This window comes from Xiphias gladius, chromosome 8, assembly GCF_016859285.1.
Source record: "Xiphias gladius isolate SHS-SW01 ecotype Sanya breed wild chromosome 8, ASM1685928v1, whole genome shotgun sequence".
Lineage (NCBI taxonomy): Eukaryota > Metazoa > Chordata > Actinopteri > Istiophoriformes > Xiphiidae > Xiphias > Xiphias gladius.
In genome coordinates, this window is record NC_053407.1 from 8,267,564 (window position 1) to 8,291,682 (window position 24,119).

General features: G+C 40.1%; 1 protein-coding gene across 1 annotated transcript; it reads right to left on the reverse strand.

The window, feature by feature from the left end:
- Positions 1-140: 140 nt before the first annotated feature.
- Positions 141-23,176, reverse strand: elmo3 (engulfment and cell motility 3). The gene is made up of 21 exons (XM_040132604.1): positions 22,928-23,176; positions 16,941-17,049; positions 14,012-14,052; positions 13,713-13,785; positions 12,565-12,615; positions 12,086-12,255; positions 11,350-11,449; positions 11,060-11,211; positions 10,549-10,627; positions 9,683-9,733; positions 9,410-9,532; positions 8,786-8,908; positions 8,579-8,683; positions 8,324-8,432; positions 8,057-8,193; positions 3,078-3,241; positions 2,051-2,163; positions 1,849-1,953; positions 1,588-1,667; positions 1,399-1,479; positions 141-1,245 (listed from the first exon to the last, which is right to left on the reverse strand). Exons 2-21 carry the CDS (start codon positions 17,016-17,018, stop codon positions 1,033-1,035), a joined length of 2,148 nt encoding a protein of 715 aa, XP_039988538.1. The 5' UTR covers positions 17,019-17,049; positions 22,928-23,176; the 3' UTR covers positions 141-1,032.
- Between the last annotated feature and the right edge of the window lie 943 nt (positions 23,177-24,119).

The window sequence follows — 24,119 nt, forward strand, 5'->3', positions numbered from 1 at the left end:
TGCAAGACAGCTCAGGCAAACCTAAAGATCATCGACTGCTTTCTGTCTCATACAGATTCATAGGGATGACTGTTGTTTGGATATAAAACGTGTTACACGCTTGTTTTTTACTTTTTTTTTGTCATTTTCAAACTGTTGAGTGTGGCAAAGGTACAACTGCTTATTGTTCCTCTTAATAACAAAAAAGAGAGTCAGTTTGGTACCTAATGCAGATCTGCACTGCTGTAAAATAATACGTCATGAAGAGCTTTCAGAGGATCTCTGCTCCACAATAATCACTGGGATCCTTACAAAGGTGAGTACCTATAGGTATATTTAAGCAAATTATTGTCCAACATTTCTATGTCACACGTTGGAAATTAGTCTAACGTACCACATTCCGAGAAAGTACTGTGTTGTAGTTAATGCCCATTTTAAAAAAAAAACCGAACAAAACACCAAAGATGCAAGGACAAGAATTTAACTGAAATTAGCACAACCAGATCAAAGCATCTATAGCCTCAACCAGTAATAAGCAGCCTCATACCTAGTTATAGATATATTTAGAAATATAAAAACTGATTACAAAACAAAATTAAAGTACCATTACTTGAGTGTTGGTATTATATAACATCACAAATCTCATTTATCCAAGTCTCTGTTTCCGGACAGCTGACGAACTGAAAGGAGGACAGCTGAACATCAACTGATTAAGTACAGAAAAAAAAGTTCTTTCCCAGATGAGGAGTGATAATCTGCAGCATGAGTACAGCCGATAGCCATTTGGTTCCTTTTGATTCCTACCCACAACTGCTACTGTAGTTTAAGAAACTCTTTCCATGTTTTTATTGTTTCAACCAGACCACAGAAGAAAATTCTGATGTCAGGGTTATGAATCTGTTAATAAGTGCACGGATGCACAGGTCAAGTCACACCTCATTCAAGCATCTTGTTTCAGACATACGCACACGCACACACACATATATAAGATATATATATATATATGTATATATTTACACATTCTCACATCCTAGTTGCACTTGTCCAAACACTCTACTGCTCAGTCTGGCTGAAGTCGTAGCAGAAGTTGTAGTTGCTCGGAGGTTTGGGAACGACGGGCGCGCTGTCGGGGATGGGGACGTTCTCAAGGTCCAGGAGGCGGAGCTTAATCTCCATAGAGAGGAGGATCTCCAGCTCGCTGCGCATGGATTCACTACTCATCTCCCGGCCTAGGAGAACGCTCAGTCCATCTGTCCACAGGCAGAACTGACAGAAGTGGAAAGACAGTAAGTAGGCGGTTTATTCTCACTGTACATTATTAGAAAAACACAGAAAAGACGACTCTGTGATGAAGAGGAAAATGTGCCCAAACAATATCTGGAAATGTTGGGACATAGGTAAGATCAGAACCAGACTCACATCAGTTCTGGAGGGCGCGATGAAGTTCAGACTGTACTCTTCTACATCATATGTGATGCTAAATGCCAGGTCCAGCACCTCCTACAGCGAGGAAGGAACGCACACACAAACACAGTGAGACTTCTTGTTTGTTATGCAACCGACGCGATGGGAACAAGACCATGATCTGAAAAGATAAGAGCAGCTGACCTTGTTCTGTTTGCCTTTGTGCTCTTTCATGTGAGGACAGTCTTTTCCTGTCAGCAGGCCCTTGATATCTGCTACTGGAACTGAAGGAGGTGGATGAGAAGGAAAGTAATGAACACAGAGAATCAAGTTAACGTAATTCAAGTACTTTGATCAGGGCTCCAATTACGAATGTTATCATTATCTTTATTTTGTTTATTAACTTAAATACAGAAAGGTTGTAAATCTTCACATTTATCCAGCCACAGCCCAGCTTCAACTCACTCTTCTCTTGAAGTGTTTCTATTGGTGGATTGTCCGTGTCTTCCTCCACATCGCCGTAGTGAAGCATTTTGTGATTGGGTGACAAGCGGCAGTACCACAGTTTATCTGAGGGAAAAATGGCCAATCACAAGGGTTGGCCAGACAAGCAACAGTGTGCTGTCATTTGGGTGTGTGTGTGAGAGTGTGTGTGCTTGCTTCTCACCCTGTCTGCGTCGGCTGCTAATCTTCCTGAACATCGTTCCCTGACACAGCCTGTTGAGTCTCTGCTGGCGGATCAACTCAAGCAGCTCTGGCTTCAGGCGCTCTTTGAGCTCACTGGAAAGAAAAATAAAAACAAAAAACAACACACACACACACACAAAGAAATGCTTTGTCATATTACATTAGAATCCACTTTGTTGCGAAGAAACTCAGGTATGCAGACATGGTGGCAAAATCACAACCAAACCACAACATGTAAGTCACGCAAGATTAAATAAAATGTATCACCATGATCAATTTTTTTCATCATTATTTTTTAATGGGAAATAAAATGGGGATTGAGGTGCAGGCAGCAACCTCTGACGACTATAAACCTAACCTGCATGGATAACCCTTAACATGACAGCAGCACACTGTTACACTTAGTGTTTAGTGACAAACAGCTGCATAATAAACAACAGTATGGCTGCTGACCTAGCAGCTGATTCCATAGGGGTGGAAACTACGGTATGTGGAGTCGCCATTAGAGTAGCTGATCAGGTTGTGCTATAGATACTGTGCTGCTTTACTTTTTCTACGTTTTAAAAAAACTTCAATGACAAGAATCCCAAACTGTTAATTGTAACACAAGGAAATGAAACCACCAAAAATATCTACATAAATAACTAAACCCTGGAACCTCGTGTGCCTCACAATGTCACTGAAACTACAATATATAAAGGCTAATCAGATTTAAAAAAAACAAAAAAACGTTCACTCTAACTCGCTTTCATCTAGTAGCCAGTCTGAACATAAATTTAACTGTTTCCACTTCAAAAAATATTTCTAGACTAAATAATCATTCTCTTAAGTGATCTGATTTCTTTTCTAATGCTAAACATAATTAGCAATCAGTATTAACTATAGAAAGGGACATTTTCTCTGCCTTGTAGCTAAAGCAAAGGACTGAGACAAGGCAACAAGGAAATGCACACGTGAAATGGTTCATCGAGGACTAGAATCTAGTCCCGAAACATCCTGCAACTCACAGTACAGGTGGAGCAAGAGTCTCTTCCTGGTGCAGCCGCTCTGTCTGCCGCAGTTTAAGGATCTCGCTGTAGTTGAGAGCGTTGACTTTGTTCTTGAAGAGCTCCAGGGAGGTCGGCTTACTGGACAAGGTCCTGGTGATCTGCTCCCTCACCACCTGCATCACCTGGGGATGGAGACATTGGGAAAGAGAGATGGTTACATACCGTTGCACGAAGGCTGATTAATCTCCTGTGTTAGCTGGGAGGGATGAGCGGTACGAACAGGTGTTGGGAAACAATGTTTAGTTCAGTTTTTTTGACTTGTATTTATATTTGGGCTTTGTCCCTTGCAGCTCTCCCCAATAAATGTTGCCCCTCGTTTTGAATTTGTCTTCGGTTTCAAGTGGCCTTCAAAAAGAAAGAGCAGTTGTATGCGGCTGAGTGCTAAGATAACCCCTCTGAGGAATTGTACTCCATTCACAACATGTACACATCAGAAGAAGTCACCAACAGAAAAGAAATGCTGTATAAATTCAGATGATGAGAGTATGGGGGGGGGGGCTTAATTTTTTCTTCTTGTGTTTGCATCAAGTTTAAGGTCTTCACAATTTGTTACAGGCAGCCCATTGTATTTCCTTATTATTATATATTCAAACTCAAAGCTCCACTTACTAGCTTTTTCCAAGCTTTTGATTGCATTGAACAATCTTCTTTATCACTCATTGATGAAGACTGTGAGATGAGGTTGAAAAAGTTCATTTCATCAGACAGAGTTCCCATGGCCAAGAGTGAACTTACATGCCAAACTTTGCAGAAGTTCAGATGAACCTCACAGGAAGGTCAAACTTGTGACCAAGAAAGGAAGAATTTATTTCAAAATTAGAGAAATACAGGAAATACCTGGTGCACTTTTTACTGTACCATACTATTTTTGTTAAGAATGAAAAGCCCCTAACCATCACCTTTGACCTTTAAAACCCAAATGAGAAGTTTCTGCTGTTTACTAGGCTGGAACATGGACCATGGATTGATTGAAAATAAACGCAGCTTACTGGCTGTTCAATCGGGACGAGTACCTCACTTCCTTTCCTCCACTCTATCATTCAATACTCCTTCTAAGCCACACCCTCTGGCTCAGATCCATTCATTTATTTTCCCGCATACTTTTATGATCAGTTTTAAGTTCAAAAGCCAACTCCCGCCATGCTCACACTGTCAAATCAAGTAAGCCTACACCCACCTCCCCTTCACTCTTACTCATACAGAGGCCAGTCATTGAGGGGTTTGCTCTTTATTCACCTAATTAACCGCAACATGTGACCAACACCAAACCAGCCACCCTGGGGTTCACTCTTATAACTGGGTGTTATCTGCAGATGAAATACCTAATAAACATTTAATTTAAAAACGAATTTGTAAACAAGTCCCTCCTTATTCATCTGCTGTAACACTGACTCAGCATTAGCTACATCCGTGTGATTTTTGAGTGTGTCTGTGTGTGTGTGTGTGTGTGTGTGTGTGTGTGTGTGTGTGTGTGTGTTTTCTGCATGACTTGTTAAACTGAAGCTCCCACGGAGGGGTGACCCCAGCTACCCTGAAACAATAGCTCAGGGCAGTTGGTCAAATTGTGTACTTGCATGTGAGTAAAATCTATAGCTCCCTTCAGTACTTGCGAAAATCTATATAAAAATCGATAGTGCTACAGGACCAAGCCAACTCCAGCACCGTTTGTCTACACAAAAGCGGCTCTGCTGACCTAGATCATTCCTGTTCACACCCACTTTGATTGTGAGCAATCACTGACTGAAGTGTAATTTGACCCATTCGGTAAAGCTCTGTCCAGACTTGTCTCCACATGGTTATGTGCTAATTTAGTCTGCTACAACACAGTATCTTCTATACACTGATTTACATACATTACGAAACCAAAAGTAGATATTGAAATCCTGTGGCAATCTGATCATGTAAGTTCAGAAATGTACTTGTTAGATGTTCCTTGAGCGCTGAAGACAAAGGCTTGTTACCATCCGACATGGCTTTTTAAAGTGACCAAACTGTTTACGACCACATAGAATGACAGACTGTATCTCTCTGGCAGCACTGGAAGTGCAGACAGTGAAATCCAGACTGTCATTCTATATTGTGTGAACATGCAGGAAAAAAAACAAGTGACTAGAGTTTCACACTGTCACTGCCTGCTCGAGCCCCCTGAGCCAAAATAATCTTGGTGTTCAGCAATTTTCACATGACATGAGTTTCAGACAGCCGCTTTTCAGACACTGTTACGTCATCTTAACTCTCATGCTATAAATCACTTCTGTTGCCAAGTGTTACCTTTTTAACAACTTTTTGTACTATTAACTAATCAGTACCTACAGAAAAACAAACCACTAATGCGCATTACAACCCAGTAAAAAACGACAAAAAAAAAAAAAAAAAAAAAAAAAAATCCAAAACCCAATCTTACCTCCATCTTTTATCCTTCAGTTGACTATTTTGAAAAATATTTCAGACCAAACTTCGAATTCCACCCGTCTTCAACAATCAGAAAAATGTGATGGGGATGACAAGTGGTGAAAGTGAGGGAGAGAGACACAGATATCACCTACATTACAGGAGAGGTGCAGGCCTGTGGATGTTTTGTAAACAGACACCCTGATATTCTCAAACACATGCACACCCTCCCGGTCCGGCCCCTCTGTCATTTAGCTCATCTGGCCAATGGGAGCAATGACTGGCAGCTGTCTCTGTTCCCTAAAACCCTGCAGCATGTGCATGTATGCTAAATGCATGTATCTGTGTGTGTCTGTGTCTGTGTTTGTGTGCACTCATGGAGGATGACCGTTATCACATGCGGTGTATAGAGCTACGCAAATACATTGATTACGTGATTTGATGGAGGGAGTGTGTGAGTGGGTTTTTGAGAAGCAGTCACGCACCAACACAAATATGTCCATTTCCTTCTCTAAGTAACAAAACCTAAATTTGCAATATCACATGTAGCACCACCACCTCTCTTTTCTTTGGTTTTTCTCGCACACTGCTCCCTCCAGTCCAACCCTCTCATTCTCTCCCTCTCATATTGTTTCCAGAGGTTTTACGTTCCCTCTGTTGTTGTGTAATTACTGCTGATGCCCTGGGTGCTTTGTTTTCCTCGTTTCCTTCTCCCTCTGTTTCTGCCGCCTACCACGCTTCTCTTTGTCCACCTAATGCCCTTTGTCCTTGCCCCAAAGCACCCTGGGTAGGGGGCCGAGGGCAAAAACAAAAGGCCGGTCTGTTGTCCTGGCACTCAGAACACTGGGCTGCTCCTGACAGGTCAAAGGGTCACTGAGTTTTATGACTATCAGGAGAGCGCTTTGGTGATGACGGATGGCTGTGTGAGATGTTGAAATGCAACTCGGGAAAAAAGCTCAACCACTCTTTCTTTCAGGGCAACTGGACTCTCAATATTTCCCCCAGACAAGACCCCACTGCTCAAGGCTTGGCTCAAACTATTACCATAGCACAAGTACTACATTGGGGTTGTAAGGTCACTGTGTATTCCTAAATGCTGTCTGTGGGGGCAGGTTGGGGATACTTAACATAAGAATAAACCTATACGGCGTCACTAAAGTGCAAAGTTACATAAATCCACCATAAAAAGTTGTTTAAAAGGCTCTCATTTCAGCTGATTTCTGTAAAACAGGCCTAATTTCTACTGGTTTGCTTGCTCTACTGTTAAATTTAAAAAGATTTGCTTGAATACGATTTTCATAGTTCATTAACATAATTCAAGGTGGGCTTGATTTATCTTGATAAAAGCTGTAATGCCTGGAAAGATACATATAAAATGAGAACTGTTAAGGCTCTGTTATACATGATTCATGTTGTTAATGTTCAACATAAGAATCAACAACTTGAGGACTGTATCACAGAGTGAGGTAATAACTGCTTTGTTGCTCAGTCCCAGACCGACAAACATCAAGGATTAGAATAGTGAAACAGTGATTAGATACAAGGCGATGACCACTTTCAACATTTATGGAAGTGTATTTGAGCTGGGGTCTGTCCGACATGGTGGCCTACCGCAAATGAGTGTAAGCACTCCATGGGAAGCACCGTGTTGCTATGTCATGAGATTTGTTTGCAGGATTTGCAGTAAACGGAGAAGTTCTGGCCATGGTAGGCATGGATCTGAAACACCCCGTGTCACCTTTTTTTTTTTTTTACAAACAGTGATGGTCTACATGACATTGAGCCACGCTAGACCAACGATTCAACAGCAGTTTGTTGTTGTAGCAGAGAACATAAAACAACATAAAAACATAAAACATAAAAATTTCCCTTAGCAAAGCAAAAATCTTTCCCATCTGTGTGGGAAGACCTTGAATCAACTCTCATCCTCACGCACGTCCAGCAGAACAAAACAATAAGCTGGTTTCAAAAATCGTGAATTCAGGGAATTCAGCTTGGTCCTTCAGCCTCAGACTGGACTCTCCTTACAGGATCACTTTGCAATGACTATTTTTTATTTATTTATTTATGTATGCCTACTGTATCTTAAGGAAACACAGCTCGTGTTATGGACTGATTATTGAGTCATCTGCCACTGAACACAGTATACTTACTACTGGGGTCCTTTGAGAGGAAATTACGTTTCCCTGATTGGGTATTGAGATGGATATTGGGACACTGCTGAAGTACAACTAGGATGTGGTCCAACCTTCCAGCACATTTATGTACTGAACTGTGACAGGATGTCCCTTGAAACTGTATATGTTATAATTACCATAATTAAAAAGAGGGCTGAAGTAATGTTGTGGCTACAAAATATAGCTCTGGGGAGTTTCATCTATGGTCATCATACTCAAGAATTTAATGGAATCCTTAAAGTCAAAAGAAAGCTGGATTAATTTTAAGCCATCATACCTGCATGCAGGACTACGTGATGATGATGATGATGATGGTGTCCAGGACTGAACTTGGAGCAAACCATGCTATGCTATGCTAGACTATTGTACCTTGTCAAAGTCCTCCTGTGTGGCTCTCATCTCCTTCCAGGTCTTGTTGAGCAGCTGGATGCAGACACAGAAAAGCTCCTCCATGAGCCGATCCTGACTGAAGAAGATGGGATGGTAGTCCGATCCCGTCTCAGAGGCTGCAAAACAGGGAGAGATGGAGGAGATGGAGGATGAAAGCAACAAAATGAAAGATTCTCAGTCTTAGAGATGGTCTGGCCAGAGGTTATAGAAAATTTTCTGACAGTAGCAGGTTGGAGGTGAACTTACGTGGCTCTCCAATACGAAGAATTTCACACAGGATGAGTGTGAGCTGTATGCTGCTCCTGGCAAATGGACACTCGTGTTTATCCTCCCTACTGCTGTTCTCCAGGACAAACTGGGAGTGGGAAACAATTAGAAACTTAGCTAATCATACAACGAATCAATCATGGTGTTAAAGGCCAAAATAAAGAAAAACTCTTGAAACTGTTAAAGAGTTCAGTGCTTTTTGAGTTCAATGTTTTTTTTGGAAATCATGCTCACCCTGCTGTAGGCATCAGGATAGCGTGAGGCAAAATAAAACATAGTGTCCAAAGCTAAAAGACCAGGAGGCGTTCGCACCAAGTCCTGACCAGGGTTACTGTTGTTCTGAAAGGAAAGGATCAGAGACATAACTAATGACACTGACAGTAATATGATGAAAGTTGACAGACAAACGTCACGGAATGAGTTCTGTCAGCAGACACTTACAGAGAAACCCAGTTTCTTGAACTCTTTAGCACAGAGCGAGCGTCGCCTCTCGTGGCTCAGACTATTTTCGCTTTCTGTCTCAAATGCTGCCTGCCGCAAACTGTGAAGGATGTCTCTTTGCTCCTGGTGTCACAGCGGGAAGATGCAGATAAAAGATAGCTGTTAACTTCTAACAGTGTTTAAATGTTTCAAACTGTTGTGTTGTTAAACCTAAAAAAACGTCAGTATTGATATTTATGTACTTAAGTCACTGCCATGCACAAAGTCTTCAGCTGGTGTATCTGAAAATTTCCACAAAGGATTTATTGTCCTATTTAGTTCTATTTGTCTAAAACGTAGTTAGTGAGGTGAAAGATTAGAGATTTGCCCAGAAAAATAAACAAACTGGCTTTGGGCCAAGGAACAGCTCATTACATTTTGGTGCAGATCAAGATCTGTAATCATTGGGGAATGATTACATTTTAGCCATGAACAGTTTAAGGTTCAGAAAAGGAATCGTAAATCAAATGATCTAATACCTAAATTGTTAAAAATGACGTGTGTCGGTCTAACAGGAAGTCAGAGAAATGACAAGCAGCAGCAGGTGTTTTCTCTCTGAGCCGGACTCCTCATGTTATAGCTCACCTGGCTGTAACAGTCCAGTGGGGTTCTCATGCGAGGCTCCAGGTGATTCAAAGTAACTGACTGTAGGACATAGAGGTAGTGGGCCATCTCATCCTGGACTGAACCAGAACTATGGATGATGTTCTGCAACAAACACGCAATTTTCTTCAATAAGTCAAAGTGTGGGTTTATTAACATTCACAACTGCACAACATAGAGGTCTTCTTTTATTATATTGTCAATGAAATACCAAAAACTATATGAAATGCAAATGTAAATAGGAAGATAATTTACCTTATAAATGTACTGACGGAGATTCTTCTTATTCAGGAATGCAAACATATCCTGGAAAAGATAAAACAAAGTGAGCACCAGTAAAATGCATTAATAAGGTGCAATGACATGTTTCTAACTCGGGGTGGCAATATAGTGTCAGTAACACACCAGTGGGTGGGACAAGGGTTAGTCTGTCTGGGACTTTGACCTCTGTGACGAAACCATCACTTGCTGGTACATGCCTCTGACTCAAACTCAAATTTGCTCTTGGATTGGTTGCACTGATAAGAAGGGTGGATTTGTTGATTTACTGTAAAACTGAGGAAGTGTGTGTGTGTTTGTGTGTGTGTGTGTGCGTCTGTCTGTATGTGAGAGAAACAAAGAGAGCCTGAGGCAAAAAAGAGACGAAGGGCTGAATAAGCGAACTGTTTCCGTACAATAAGAGAGGAGCAGGAACCGAACAGAGGGAGAGAAAGCCTTGCCTGTCCAGACAGAATGAGATAGATGGATCATTTCCAGCGTTCTGGCAGAGCTGGTGCTTACAGGACTCTTACTCGTATGTACAATAATGGTCAGGCTGATGCAAAAGTAAACACCCTGTACCCCAAGTCACAAGCATGCCAATCACAGCTTGAAGTTTCAGAGCTTCCCATCAGTACAGAAATGTCTCATAGTAAAGAGTTAGGACAACTGAAAATGAAAATCCGCTAAGTTGTAGAATGCACAGTGCATACTGATTTACAGCTGCAGGCAGCACTGACTGGGAGAAACAGAAAACTCAGGAAACAAACTAAACACCTATTTGTCTACATGCTTGTGAGTTTGAATAGCTACAAGGAGAAGAGGAACAGTGTCTGAAAGCAAGAAACAGACTGCAGCAGCACCTGTTTGTCTGAGTCTCCGGCTGTCTGTAGTAGGGCCATGAGTAGGGCCATGGCTTTGGTCTGTATCTGCTGATTTGTCCTGAAAGAAGTCAGAGAGGACGATATGAGACAAACAGACAATATGATGTTTCAGGGCTGTATGAAAAGGTGTGTTTAGAAAGAAAAGACAGGATTAGATTAAACAGTGTTCTTGCTTTCAAGTTTTCAATCCCCACATCAGTATATTACGTCTGTAACTGTTATATTGTCAGTACTAGTGTTTTACATAGTTTAAAACTTCCTGTTACAGAGACTATGCTGCTACTTATCAGCCTGCCACCTCATAACCACACTGAGGTTTCACTTTGTCAGGGTCTGGTTTTTCTTTCAATTTACTCAACAGCAGTTTTTTTTTTTTTTTTTGCAGAGTAAGACACTGTGTCAATTTGAAATGGAATTAAGTAAGTAAGTAAGTGTTCTGTGAATTTATGATTGGCTTCTAAGAGTGAGCCCAAATTTATCTGTTACTTACACCTGAAGGTGAGCAATAAGCCTCTCCATGGTGACTTCATGTTTGACCTGCAGGAAGAGGCTGTGACTGCTCAACACCATGCTCTCCAGGATGTCCAAGGACACCTGCTGTATTGATGCATCGGTCGGCTTGGCGTTGACAAAGCTGGCAATCTGACAGGAGAGAAAAAAGGAAGGGAATGGAGTGAACGGAGTAAGAAGGTGGGAATTTTGGAAGAGAGAACGCAGCTACAGTCATTGAGAAAAGAAATCTGTGACAAAACAAAAGACAGGCAGCAGCAGATACAGCACCTTCTTGATGAAGACAGATGAAAGGTTCTCCCAAGAAACTATCCCGTGATCCATCAGTTCCATGAAGCCTGTCAGTGTGTGGGTCATGATCACATTACTCCTGAATGATGCAGGCACACACAGGAAGAAATATTATGTGGACTTAAACACAGAGAAGTATAAATCGTTCACACACACATGCACTGACTCTGAACTTCAATTACCTGCTTAAAGTGTAAATATTTATACTAATGTATACTAATGCACCCTAAAACATTTCCATCATGTCAGAGCACCCAGGATTCAGCTTATTGTGCTGTCCCTGCATGCTACATTAACGTTCGTCAGTGTCATAATTCAACAAACATGCTTTAACCAAAATTAGAAGAGATAGTTAGGAACAAACGGGAGGAAACATTTCTTTCTCTAGGATACAGTCTCACATTTGTAGCCTTAAATATACAGTATTCAGCAGGTACATTCCATGTTTTTTTTTTGTATACAGTTTTAGCTCAGTGGGATCTGCTGCTACATGTGCAGAAACCACTTCACCCCTCAGCACCAGTGATATCTATCTGAGGAACAGCATTCCACGCCATCCAAGGAAACTAAGCAAACACAGACACCCACGCACACAAAAACACACACACACACAAAAACACACGCACACACACACACACACACACACACACACACACACACACACACACACACACACACACACACCCACACACACACACACACACAGAGTACTAACTCATTAGATTCCTCTACTATCTTGACCAATAAGAGGTGTCCGTCTCGGCTGATGAATTCCTGAGCAAAAGTCACGTCTGTGGAAACGCTCGCCAGTTCCTTCAGCGAATCGCAGCGCACGCCTGAGTCTGAGCTTTGGATGCCCTTGAACAAGTCCTCTGCACAGCGACCCTGCAGTCACCAGCATCAACAAAACACGCAAAAAGAAACATGTGCTCACAAACACAATGCTGAACAATTTTCTCCTTTCCTAGTTTTTCATGGTATTGTTTCTTTAAAATGCAGCTACTTGCAATGGCAGAGACAGATCAATGCTGACTCATTCTATTGTCTGGGCATGCAGCTTATTCTGTAAATTTGCTGCATGCAGAAGGTAAATGAAAGAGTGCTACAGAGAATGTCAGACAGAGGGTTGGAAGAATGTGAGAAGAGGGAGGTGAAAGAGGAAAGTGGCTGAAAGCCTGTTGGCTGTAGACTCACCGGTGCCTTGGTGAGACGCAGAATGCAGCCATTCTTAATGTCCAGACGATTCTACACCGCACAAACAAACACACACATGTATGCAGAGGACAAAGTATTTAAAAGCTGTTGAAAACTAAAACATACCAACATATACAGTGACACTTAGACAGCAAGGTAGAGAAAATAAAACATACAGGGATAGAAATTAGTTGGCCCCACACACACGCATAAATTCGCACGTATGCTCACTTTCTAGATTGTTATTCAAGTCAAAGAAAAGTTCAAGACTTCTTAGTTTTACTAGTATTACACAGTTAGCTAATTCCAACTTCATGAAAATATGTCAGACTGTCAGTGCTTATTGGTATGACCAGAAAGGTTTTTTTTGTTTTTTGCCTCTGTTGGAAAGCCAGCTGTAGAGAATGATCGTAAAGGGACCTGCTCAAGACTGCTGCCAGGATGCCCCAGTATCTCTAATCATTTCACCTTAACAGGGTGTCTAAAGAGATTTTTACATTCACCAACTTCAGAGTCTGAAAGTTAGCATCCTTGTATCAGCTCTAGCAGAACTAAAAGTAAACCCCACTGTGTGTTTCACACTCTAACAGAAGCATTATTATGACAGTCTCACTAAGCTTTTATACAATAAATAATACAATAAATAATAGCATCTTTCTCTGGTGGCATTGTAGTGACTTCTACAATTCTGCCTTCACCTCAAAAGAGGGGGAGGGCTTCCAGTAGCAACTGTTTCAAAAGGCCACTTGACACCAAGAAGATGAGTGTAGTTGCTTATCTCTTTTTCTTTCTCTCTCTCTCTGCCTCTTGCTTTTTCAGTCTGTCTCACACTCACTTCTAATAGCTTTAATGATACTGTGTGACCTGGGCTCTATCTCAAGTGTTTTCGTGTACTTTTGGATGCAAGGGAAATACAAACAAAAGCACACAGAGGTCTCAAAATGCTGATAAAGTAATGAGTCTCTGATTCATTGCTGTGCTTTGACATCTTAAATATGATTTACCATTCTCATCTTAAATATAGAAACATCCGAAGGGCTGACTCAGGTCTGTTGCTCAGTTTCTTCAGGATGTGCTCAGCCCTTTACCGGACTGGTTCCCTGATGTAAATAAATATATGCATTGATGTGTACATAGATGTGACTCACTGATTCAGTGATGTATGTCTGCACTCCATCAGCATACTGCAGAGCGTAGTTCTCTGGACCTGGGAGATTCCAGCTACACACACACACACACACACACACACACACACACACACACACACACACACACACACACACACACACACACACACACACACACACACACACACACACACACACACACACACACACACACACACACACACACACACAGATATTAACGATTACACAATAACACAAAAAGTTGAATGATAATGATGTCAAATGTTACCTCACAGACAGGAGAGCCATCATCAACTTACCCATCACACACCTCCTTTATTACAGCAGACAGAGGCTTTTTCTGCGTAGAGACACAACAAATAGTATATAGTCACATACACACACACACACACACAAACACACAAACACACACACACACAAACACACACACACACACACACACACACACACACACACACACACACACACACACACACACACACACACACACACACAGGTAAATACATTTACACATCACAAAACACACACCTGCTGCATACATGTGGGTCATAACAACAGGACTTAGCAGACTCTACTATCAAAGTATTTCCTCTGTCAGGGAGCTGAACACATGCTCCAGTAATAACACGCTTTTATGGGATCATGGTACCACAGCTATTCTCGCTGGCTGCAAACCCTGTTTGCTGAGAAGAGGAAATCCAAGAGCTCCCCAGCGCTTTTTGAACAAAGTTCCCCTCAGTGCCCAGATCCCTCTTTGTACGTAAATAAAAGCCAGACTACTTCCATGTCTGACTCTTAGCTATCCTGCTATTAGTGGTCACCGCCGCGGTCAACCAATCAAAATGTCTTCGGGTTCTGTGGTAGACCCAGTGGACGCTCTGTTATTAGTGGCAGCCAAGAAGGACGACCTATCAGAGGTGTTTAATGAAGATGGCAGGGCCAATAAGAACTTTTTAAGGGATTCCTCTTGGCTGACAGGATTAGCTGTGATCCAAATTAAAAATATTTTGGGTAGAGAATGGTCATTCACATCCAAATCAGGACTCCTGAATGCTCAACTGTTGTGCTGTTTATGACACAAAGTCATGAAAATATTGGTTGAGGTATTAGGGCTTAGAAAATGGGTGAAACTAGGATCTGTGTCCATTCCAGTTTAAATTGTGCTGCATTTTCCTACTGCTGAAATTACCAGACAGTCTGGGGAGTACCTGTTAAATCCATTCTCCCTCTGTTGAAATCTTCTCAAGTGATGTACAGTATGTGACTGTGAACACACCACTGCTGTCTGGTATAAAGTTTAAACCACAAGTCATACGTTGCGCAAAGAAATACAACTTCCCCAAAATTTCTGGGAAACACATGGAAAACTTCCTCACCATCACATTTGGCTCAATTGAAAGAAACAAAACTGGTGGGTGAGTGCGGAACCCAAAATTTAAATATTAAATTGAAAATAAAAATATAAATAAAAATATAAATAAATATATATTATATATATATTATATAAATAAATATATATATATATATATATAATATATATATATAATATATATATATATATATATATATATATATATATATATATATATATATATATATATATAATAATCATATGTTTTACCAAACAGACTTACAGAACTGAATCAACAACTGTTGTTGCTCTTACTAACAGGGGCTGACTGGCTAAATCTGATAGCAGTTGTTGAGCTTGCTTAAGAGGCAAGTGTCAAGTGAATAACATTTTAAAATTTTGAGTTGTCTTTCAATAATTTATCAAATTATTTAACAAATCATTTATATATGTTACACAGTTCATTCATATTTATTTTATAATGACTTATTTATTTAGTATTGACATTATTGAACACATTTGGGGCTGCGTAGGTGGATAAGCAAAAAAAAAAAAAAAAACGAATTCATGAATTTAAATAGTGGCTGTCAGGATGCAGCAGGGGGAGTGAATGCAAAGAAAATGTTAAAAAGCGGCCATGTTAGTCAAACTAGCCAATTAATGGCATCACAGATATATTTATCATATTCACCAGACTTGGCAATGACATTGTTCAACTATTTTAAATTTGTGCTGCAGTAGCTGTGTCAAACATCCTGGTAAGGAAGTGATGATAGTCACACACCCTACTGTCACACAAATACTTTTTTGCACCAATATTATCTTCTTCTTTTTTAGGTCTAGGCTGTTAAGATAAATACAAACTGTCTGCCAGTCATCACTTTCATCAGCCAATTAATCTGTGTACAATGTATGGCCCTGAAATATACAGTATCACCAAACCTGCAGTCAATGCTACCGTGTGAAAATAAAACAATGTAAAATAAATAATAGAGCCCGAGTCATCATTTCAATTTGACTGGTTCACAGGGTTAAGATGTCTTCTTGCCCTGAATTTAGCCTCTCAGGTAACAGATTGTTAACCCCCCATCAAGCTCCTCAAACAAAATAGTTATGGTCAGGTTTAATTAATGAGTACTAGTTCTATGAAGCCATGGAAAGTCAAACAGGCTGTCCTTTGGTCAGAGATCACCTTGTGATGTGGCAGCTTGAGTAGCAGCACAGCTGATCACCAAACAAAAGTATTTTAAGATACAGAACAAAACAAACAAATATATCCATGAGATAATACACCACCTGCTGTGTTATTCTCTGATTCAGTTGTCATCTCAGATCTAATTATACCTCTGTGATGCTGCCAGTCAAGTTTCGAAGCAACATCAAAGAGACTAGGGATGCTTTGTGTAAATAAAACACATTGTATTGTGCTGTGGATGGTTAAAACGTTTTGTCTGTGTTAATTGGCCCGTGTTGCAGATTTTTCTCTCAAACCACAGAATGCCTGAGCTAACATTACCAGTTAAACTCATGACAACCAAAGTCCAGACCTATCCCTTTAAGGTTACGGTAGAGGTCATCCTTGTGGTCTTTGGGTCTACCAAGATGAGCAAATGAAGCATACAGAGAGGAGGTGCTGCCTGAAAAGGCTAAACTAAGGGCAAGACATTTCCAGGGTAGTTCACTGTCAGAGCTGACAGCAGCCAGCTGAAGCAGAACAGACAGAGATTTCTTTATATATGACTAAGATGTTATTTTTAATTATTACCAACCACAGTAACACATGACCTTATTCATCCACCTTTTACTGGTATTTGGATTTGAAGAAGGGGATTTTTGGAATTTTTCTGTGCGTGCATGCATGTGTGTGTGTGTATTACCTGGTCCAGTTGTATGAGCTGGGGGTAGGCCCCAGGCATCTGGATGGCTATCTTCACTATGTCCTTCTGCTGTGGCATTTTGGCACCTCTTGACTCCACCCCTCTCTAACTGTTATAATAATAAGAAAGATGAAAGAGTCAATGTTAAGTGCCTCATCATGTCATATACAGTATAATTCTATATTAAAATGTTAGGACCTTTACTGCCTGGACCATGACAGATAAGAAAACCACTTCCACTTTCATAATCACTTCACAAAAGAAGGATGTGTAGAATAGAACTCCCAAGAATAAAACCAGATAAAACAGCCCTTCTGTCCTGTTTCCTCAGTGATAACTATTTGCAAATCTTTGACCAAAAACTATGACCAAAATAAGAATGAGCTTGGATTTGATGGGTCTACAAACCCAAAGATTGAATTTCACAGTACATTTCACACTGTAATTGTGTGGCTGGGCAAATAACCTGAGCTCTAAACATTATTTACAGAGATAAAGAGAATACTAATCATTTCATAAATCTACAAAAATGTGGGCCTAGGATAAATTTAAGTCATTCTGTTCATTTCAAAGATTTCAATTTTAACAGCCGAAACGTGCGCTATGCCGCTGTGTCAAACTGAATAACAATTCAGTCATTTCAAAACCTGATAAAGTAAAAGCTAAGCAACATCATTTTCGGTGGGTGGTGGTGGTGGGGGGGGTTTCAGTATAAAACACTTAGGTTAAAATTATTTCATATGCTGCAAATACAAGCTTTTTATGTTTATTTAGAATTCATTTAGGTTAATAGGGCTACCAGGTAGAGTGCACTCAGTGCACTGTGGCCGGTTTAGTTAATCTAGAGATAACGTCCATATTTTTTTCCTGCGACCAATCATTTGGTTGAGGAGTGGGTACGATTTGAGTTGACCAACATTTTCTTTGGTGATCTGAGGTGTCTGTTCATCTCATAAATGGTTCATGGCAGTCAAAGCAACTATTACTTTCAATATGAAGTTGTAGAACATTGTGTTCCTCTTTCACTGTGTATTTATGGTGTTTTGACAAAAACTCGAGAGGGCTAAATGCTGCCTACACCCGCACTATGGATTGCTCACTCTCCCCTTTCCAACTCACAGACACACTTCTTCCTCAGGCTTCAAACAGCATTCCCAGAGGATACAGAAGAAACTGTTGTTGGGCTTCCTACCCTTCCCCCTTCCTTGTCCTTCTCCGTCTCTCCCTCGCTCTCAGCACATGGAAACAATACAGTTGGATCTAAATTCTTCTGTACAATAGCAAGCTCACGATGAAAGAAAGGAGGTTGAGCTTGTGCCTGTTTGTGTTTGGTGTTATTAATAACCCCCACCCTCTGCATGATCTCTTGGATAGCTCAATTAGCTTCACTCCACTCTCAAAATGAAAGACCTCCCAGTTTATGGCAGGTTTCAAAGCAATACTCCTGTAAAAACAACCACACACCTTTACAGTCTTCTCGCCTCACCTGCCCTGTGGCAGTGTCTTTCCTGATACAAAATGCCTTCAAAGCAAGAATGAAAATGGGGGCACAACAGAAGATGCAAATACAATCACATCAAGTTTGTTTTTGGATCATTTACATAGACTAGATGGTGAAGAAAACCCTAAAAAAAAATCCCAGGTGCTGAAAACATTCTGGTTAATTGGTGCTGGTGCCAAAGGTCAACTTCCCTCCAACAAATAACAACAGCAGTGTGCAGCCTTAATCTTAAAGAGATTTGGGGGAATGTAGGTTTGTTCTTGGGCAACTAATGAGTCAGCAAATTTAAGGGCCAACTCTGGGTGATGGCATGTCATGTCTTCACAACAACAAAGACTGCCTGTATGTTTAGAGCTGAGCGTCTGTTTGAGCTGTATAATGATGAATTGAAACTGAGTCCACGTGTCTATCAGCTGAATGTCAAATTATTGGTTTGGTTGCAGTACAAAGAGTGAAAGGACCGGTAGCTTTGTTTTGTCGAAACAATATCTCAGAGGTGAGGATTTATGGTAAAATATACACTGTAAAAATAAGGGTTTCTTAATCAGCTGCATGTTGAGATGCTGTATTTCCTTTCCCATTCGCTATGACAGCATTTGGCTGGTCTGTATGAGAAGCTCAACTGTATGAATATGACCCTTACAATTATTAAAACCAGTTGTCTAAAAGGCTGGCAATTTGGAAAATGAAACTAATTCTACATCCTGCTGACAAAACTCAAAAATGTAAAGGCCCTAAAAACTTCTCAATCAGCCACTTACACTTAGCCATGGGATCATACATGAACACCACATTTTCTGCCAAAGCTGGAACAGATTTGGTTAATTTAAATGAGAAGTACGTGTACAGTATTTGCGTTATTGCCTGTAGTCTCCTCACCACTTTGAAGCAGGAAGGGCTCAGTTAGAAAAAGGTGATCCCATGTACTTCTGTGCATCAATCAGGAGAGAAAAGTGAAATGTGTCGACAGCCTTTCGATGGATTATCGTAAAACCTGGTAAAAGACAGTCTTGCTCCCCACAGGATGACCTGTAAAAACTTTGGTGATCCCTTAGGTTTTCATATAGCTCCATCATCAGGTCAACACTGTATTCTGTTCAATACTGCCATTATTAATTGATAAATTGATTAGTCGACTGACAGAAAATTACTCTATTTCGATAGTCAATGAATCATTTTGAGTCATTTTTTAAAGAAAGAATAGAAAAATTTTCTGGTTCCAGTCTCTCAAATATGTATACTTTTCTTGTTTCCTTCTATGGTAGTAAATTGAATATCTTTAGGTTTTGGACTTTTAGTCAGACAAAACAAGACATTTGAAGATGTCACCTTGGACTTTGGGAATTTGTAAAAGACCTTTTTCATACTTTTCTGACATTTCATAGACAAACAACTAACTGATTAGCAAGAAAATAATCTACAGATGAATTGATAATCATCAAAATAATCATTAGTTGCAGCCCTACACTGGTTTCTGATCAAATACCTGCAAAACTGATCACATTCCCATCAGCCTCAGCTGTGCTTTGTGTTTAGAGCCAATTGGCAAATGTTTAGCATGCTAATATTCTCAACTAAGATGGCGAACACGTTAAACATACCTAATAAACATCTTTTACATCATTACCATCATCAAACGTCTTTATGAGCATGTTAGCATACGTACGTTAGCATTTAGCTCAAAGTACCACTGTGCCTAAGCACAGCCTCACAGTGCTGCTAGCAAGGCTGTAGAGTGAAGGTGTGAAATGAAGTTTTAACTGAACAAGGTGAGGAGGACATTTTGGTGTATGGCTAGTCATGCATTCTAATGATCTTTACCTACGTGAATATTTTGAGGAACTATCACTAATGCAACCACGTCTATTGTCTAGTAATAGTAGAATACTGTCTTCAAGAACAGGAAAAGGCCAAAACTATCATGCTATTACCATATAAAAAATAGATAATTTTTTGCCCTATATCACAGTACCAAGATTATACTGGTCGTCTGCTGTAGCAATTACCAAAATCAGATTAAGCAGTCCAGAGAGTTAAAACCTTCAGTTAAGTCCAGCAGACTTCTAGCATTCTGGGTTTACCCATGATGACAACAAAGTACTTTTAGCCTACATTCATCATGACCTGTCCATACATGCTCCAGGCCCCGTGTAACACTGGATAGGGCTCATCCTTGACTGACATTCTCCCTTCATTGCAATGAGAAAAACAATAAACTTGAGCTTGCGCTTTGAGCCTTGGCTTGTTTTCTTGACTTGCAAAACAAAACAGGCTTAGTAAGTGTTGTAACCTATATTCTGATTAATCAAATTAATTTCAATTCTACATTTAATCACATTCATGGCTGGTAATATTACCTGAAGAAGAGTGCATTAATGAAAATTCAAATAATTCAAATCCATTCAATTCAATTCAATTTTATTCATAAAGCACCAAATCAAAACAGAGCTTATCTCAGGGCCCTTTTCATAAAGAGCAGGTCTAGACTGTACTCCCTACAGTTATATTTACAGAGACCCAACATTCCCCCATGAGCAAGCACTTGGCGACAGCGGCAAGGAAAAATTCCCTTTAACAGGTAAAACAGATTTTAAAACATTTGAGAATACTTTACTTTTCTTCAGACAAGCAAAACCACCAACAAAGTGCCTCTGTGTACTAGATAGAATCCCTTGTCAAATATATTTTTCCACTGTTGAAAATACTGTCAAATCAACCCTGAGTTTGTCGTACACCTCAGCTCATGAATCTCAACAGAAAATCCGCTGAACAGTAAAAATGCGAAAGTGGTTCGATGTTTCCTTTTCCTAACACAGCAAAAGAGAGAAGGGAGGTTTTCATCTCAGTCTCCATCGAGGTCAACCACTGAAGTGAGTGTGTCATTCAGTGTCTGTACCTGTTTGTGGAAACTGAAACCGCACAGTCTATATGTGCCTATCTGCCTTTAAACAGAAGTTAAGCTGTTGGTACACTACTCTCAATGCAATTATTCCAGTTAATGATAAATAATAGTTAATAATAAACCATCATTGCAATCTTTAACACAGGTTAATAAAGGTTGTCTATTCATTTCCAGTAAATGTAACAATTATTGAGTTGTAGAGCCGAAACAAGTAGTCAAATAATGGATAGGTTAATTGACAGTAAATTATTTGGCAACAACTGTGGTAATCAATTAATCGTTGAAATCATTTTTTCAAGTTGCCAAAAACTGATTTGTTCTAAATTTTCAACAATGAAAATTTGCTGTTCTTCTATGATAATTATTTGAGTATGTATTTGGGTTTTAGGCTGGGTCTGGACAAAGTGCGCAATTTGAACACATCAACTTTGGGAAATTAATATAAAAAGATTTTTTTATATCTCACAGACCAAAAGATTAATCAGTTGGTTGAGAAAATACTTGGCAGATTAACCAATAATTAAAATTTAAATGAAGTTAATCATTATTTGGACCCTTATTAGGTTTTATCAGAAATAAGCAATCAGTTTTACTAAACATGTAACATATGACAAACATAAGATGGTTTTATCCTGTACGAGAATCATATAACTGATTATCAGGACACGAGTAGTGCTCTATTGTCATATTGATAACTCGTTTCTGTATTACTAGGTAATTATGATACTGGAAGTTATGACAGCTACAATACTGGGAAACCTCATTTAGGCATTAATGTATATCTGTGTATTTGCTCTAAATCATGCTCTTAAAGGGTAAGGGGGAGATCATTTTACGACCTTTAACTTCGGAGCAGCTGTCAGTGCCTGTATTCTCCTCTGAGCAGTTTGCTTCATTAAGCTTAAAACCACAAGCACGGCCAGACCTTTTGTTTGCCTGCAGACCCGATGTGTGTCTCAGACCCCCTGGACTGACAGACTCCCCTCCCCTCTGTGGGAGTGTGTGTGCGTGCGTGCGTCCATGCGTGTGTGTGCGCAAAGGGGGGAGCTCTCAGCTGCCTGAAATTCCTAACCTGACTGGGTACCACACACACAGACAGACAAACTTTTAGTATGTCTCAAACACACGAATAAAACAAAAGAAACATTGGAGTAATACCATAAAAGAAACTCGCTTCCACTGGGATTCAGTGGTATCTGACTTTTTTTTTTTTTTTTAATTTTTAAAACGAAAAAAAAAAAAAAAAATACTGCAAAAAGTGTTGCGGTACGTGACCTATTTATTAAAATAATGCGGTTCTGTTTTACACAAATAAATACAAGTGCTGCTGAAGACTATAGGCTAGTTGAGTGAAGTCATGTGCTGCTGCAAATGCTCACCACCAGACTATGTTAAGGCTAGCGTTAGTTATTAGTCAAAGTAAACACCTACGTGCAAATAATTGTCAAAACAGAGCCTGAACTGGTAGTACTTATTTAAAACTGATAGGGCTGTTGCCAAAGCTTTGTGAAAAGAGTCGCGACAGGTTTGTGGAAGAAATGTGAGAGTCATCTGCACAGCTTTTTCCTTCTGACTGCGTCCTACCTGGTTTGAAAAGACAAGTCGAGTGTTACTGTCCTGCAGGAACCGCCGCAGTCGGAGCGAGAAACATTTGCAACGGTCTTTTTTTTTTTTTTTTTTTTTTTTTTCCTTCAGAAGGAACAACCCCTTAGTCCCAGGAAGTTACTTTTTTTCTTACAGAAACATCTGAACTCGTCGGAAAAGCAGGAGGAAACTCCTCGCAACAAGTTTTCAGGAATGATTAGTTGACTTAAAGGTTCCGGGTTGGTTCGAGTCGTTTAGGCGAGGATTTGAGTTAAATCAACCAGATTAAGACAACTGGTTTCCGGTTATAACTTTCAAAATAAAACCTTTCGTGTCCATTGTAATTTAATGAACACATTGGCCTGGAAATTATGTTTTAAGAAAATGTCTCATGAGAAAGAAGCTGTCCCTCTTTATTTATTTCAGGATACTTAATTCCAATTATACACATCTATGAAAGATTGTACCTTCAACCCTTTCAGTGCATAACATTTAAGACCGCCGAGAAATCATTTTATTCCTTGAGCGACACAGCGCTTTTTACTTTGAAAGAAAAATTATATAAGTTCTGGAAATGTTCTTGCTGCTTGTACTAAACTGCACCAGATAGTCTTCCAAATTTCCAAGAAGTAGTAGATCAATTAATTCAGAGTTCCGGGTCGGGAACAGTTGGTTACAGCTGCCCCCTGCTGTCCCTTCTTTTCCCCAGCGTTTTACCCAATTTACACACCATTTTTCACTACTTCGACACCTCTACTATGAGAATTATATTACCAGGCCTATTGTAACCAAAGGGGGAGCAGGGTGCTCTATGGTGTGCAAGGACCGCACGTCAACTGTCCGGGGACCTCCTGTCCTCCTGTCCGTGCCCTTTAGCACATTACTGACAACCAGCAGCATGGCCACACTTATTATTATTAGTCTATTGTATAGATATATTATTTCTTTTTCCCCCTTTAAAAAAAAAAAAAAGTCTTTTTTGTTATTTTAATGCCTTTATTATAGAAAGCTGACAGTAGCGAGTTGACAGGAAACGAGGCGAGGAAGCGATAGGGAATGACATGCAACAAAAGCGCCCACTGGGAATCTTGATATGATGGCAATATACAGTATATCAACTGTCTGTTGTGCCTCTCTTTACATGTAACGAAGCTAGTCCTCTTGCATCATAAACTGGCGAGGCTTTGCCTGC

Coding starts and splice junctions, on each gene's coding strand:
- elmo3 (XM_040132604.1), bottom strand. CDS start 17,018: ATGCCACAGCAGAAGGACATAGTGAAGATAGCCATCCAGATGCCTGGG. Junction 11,450..12,085: donor ATAGTAGAGGAATCTAATGA/GTTAGTACTCTG, acceptor TGCATCATTCAG/GAGTAATGTGATCATGACCC. Junction 9,734..10,548: donor CCGGAGACTCAGACAAACAG/GTGCTGCTGCAG, acceptor TATCTTTTCCAG/GATATGTTTGCATTCCTGAA.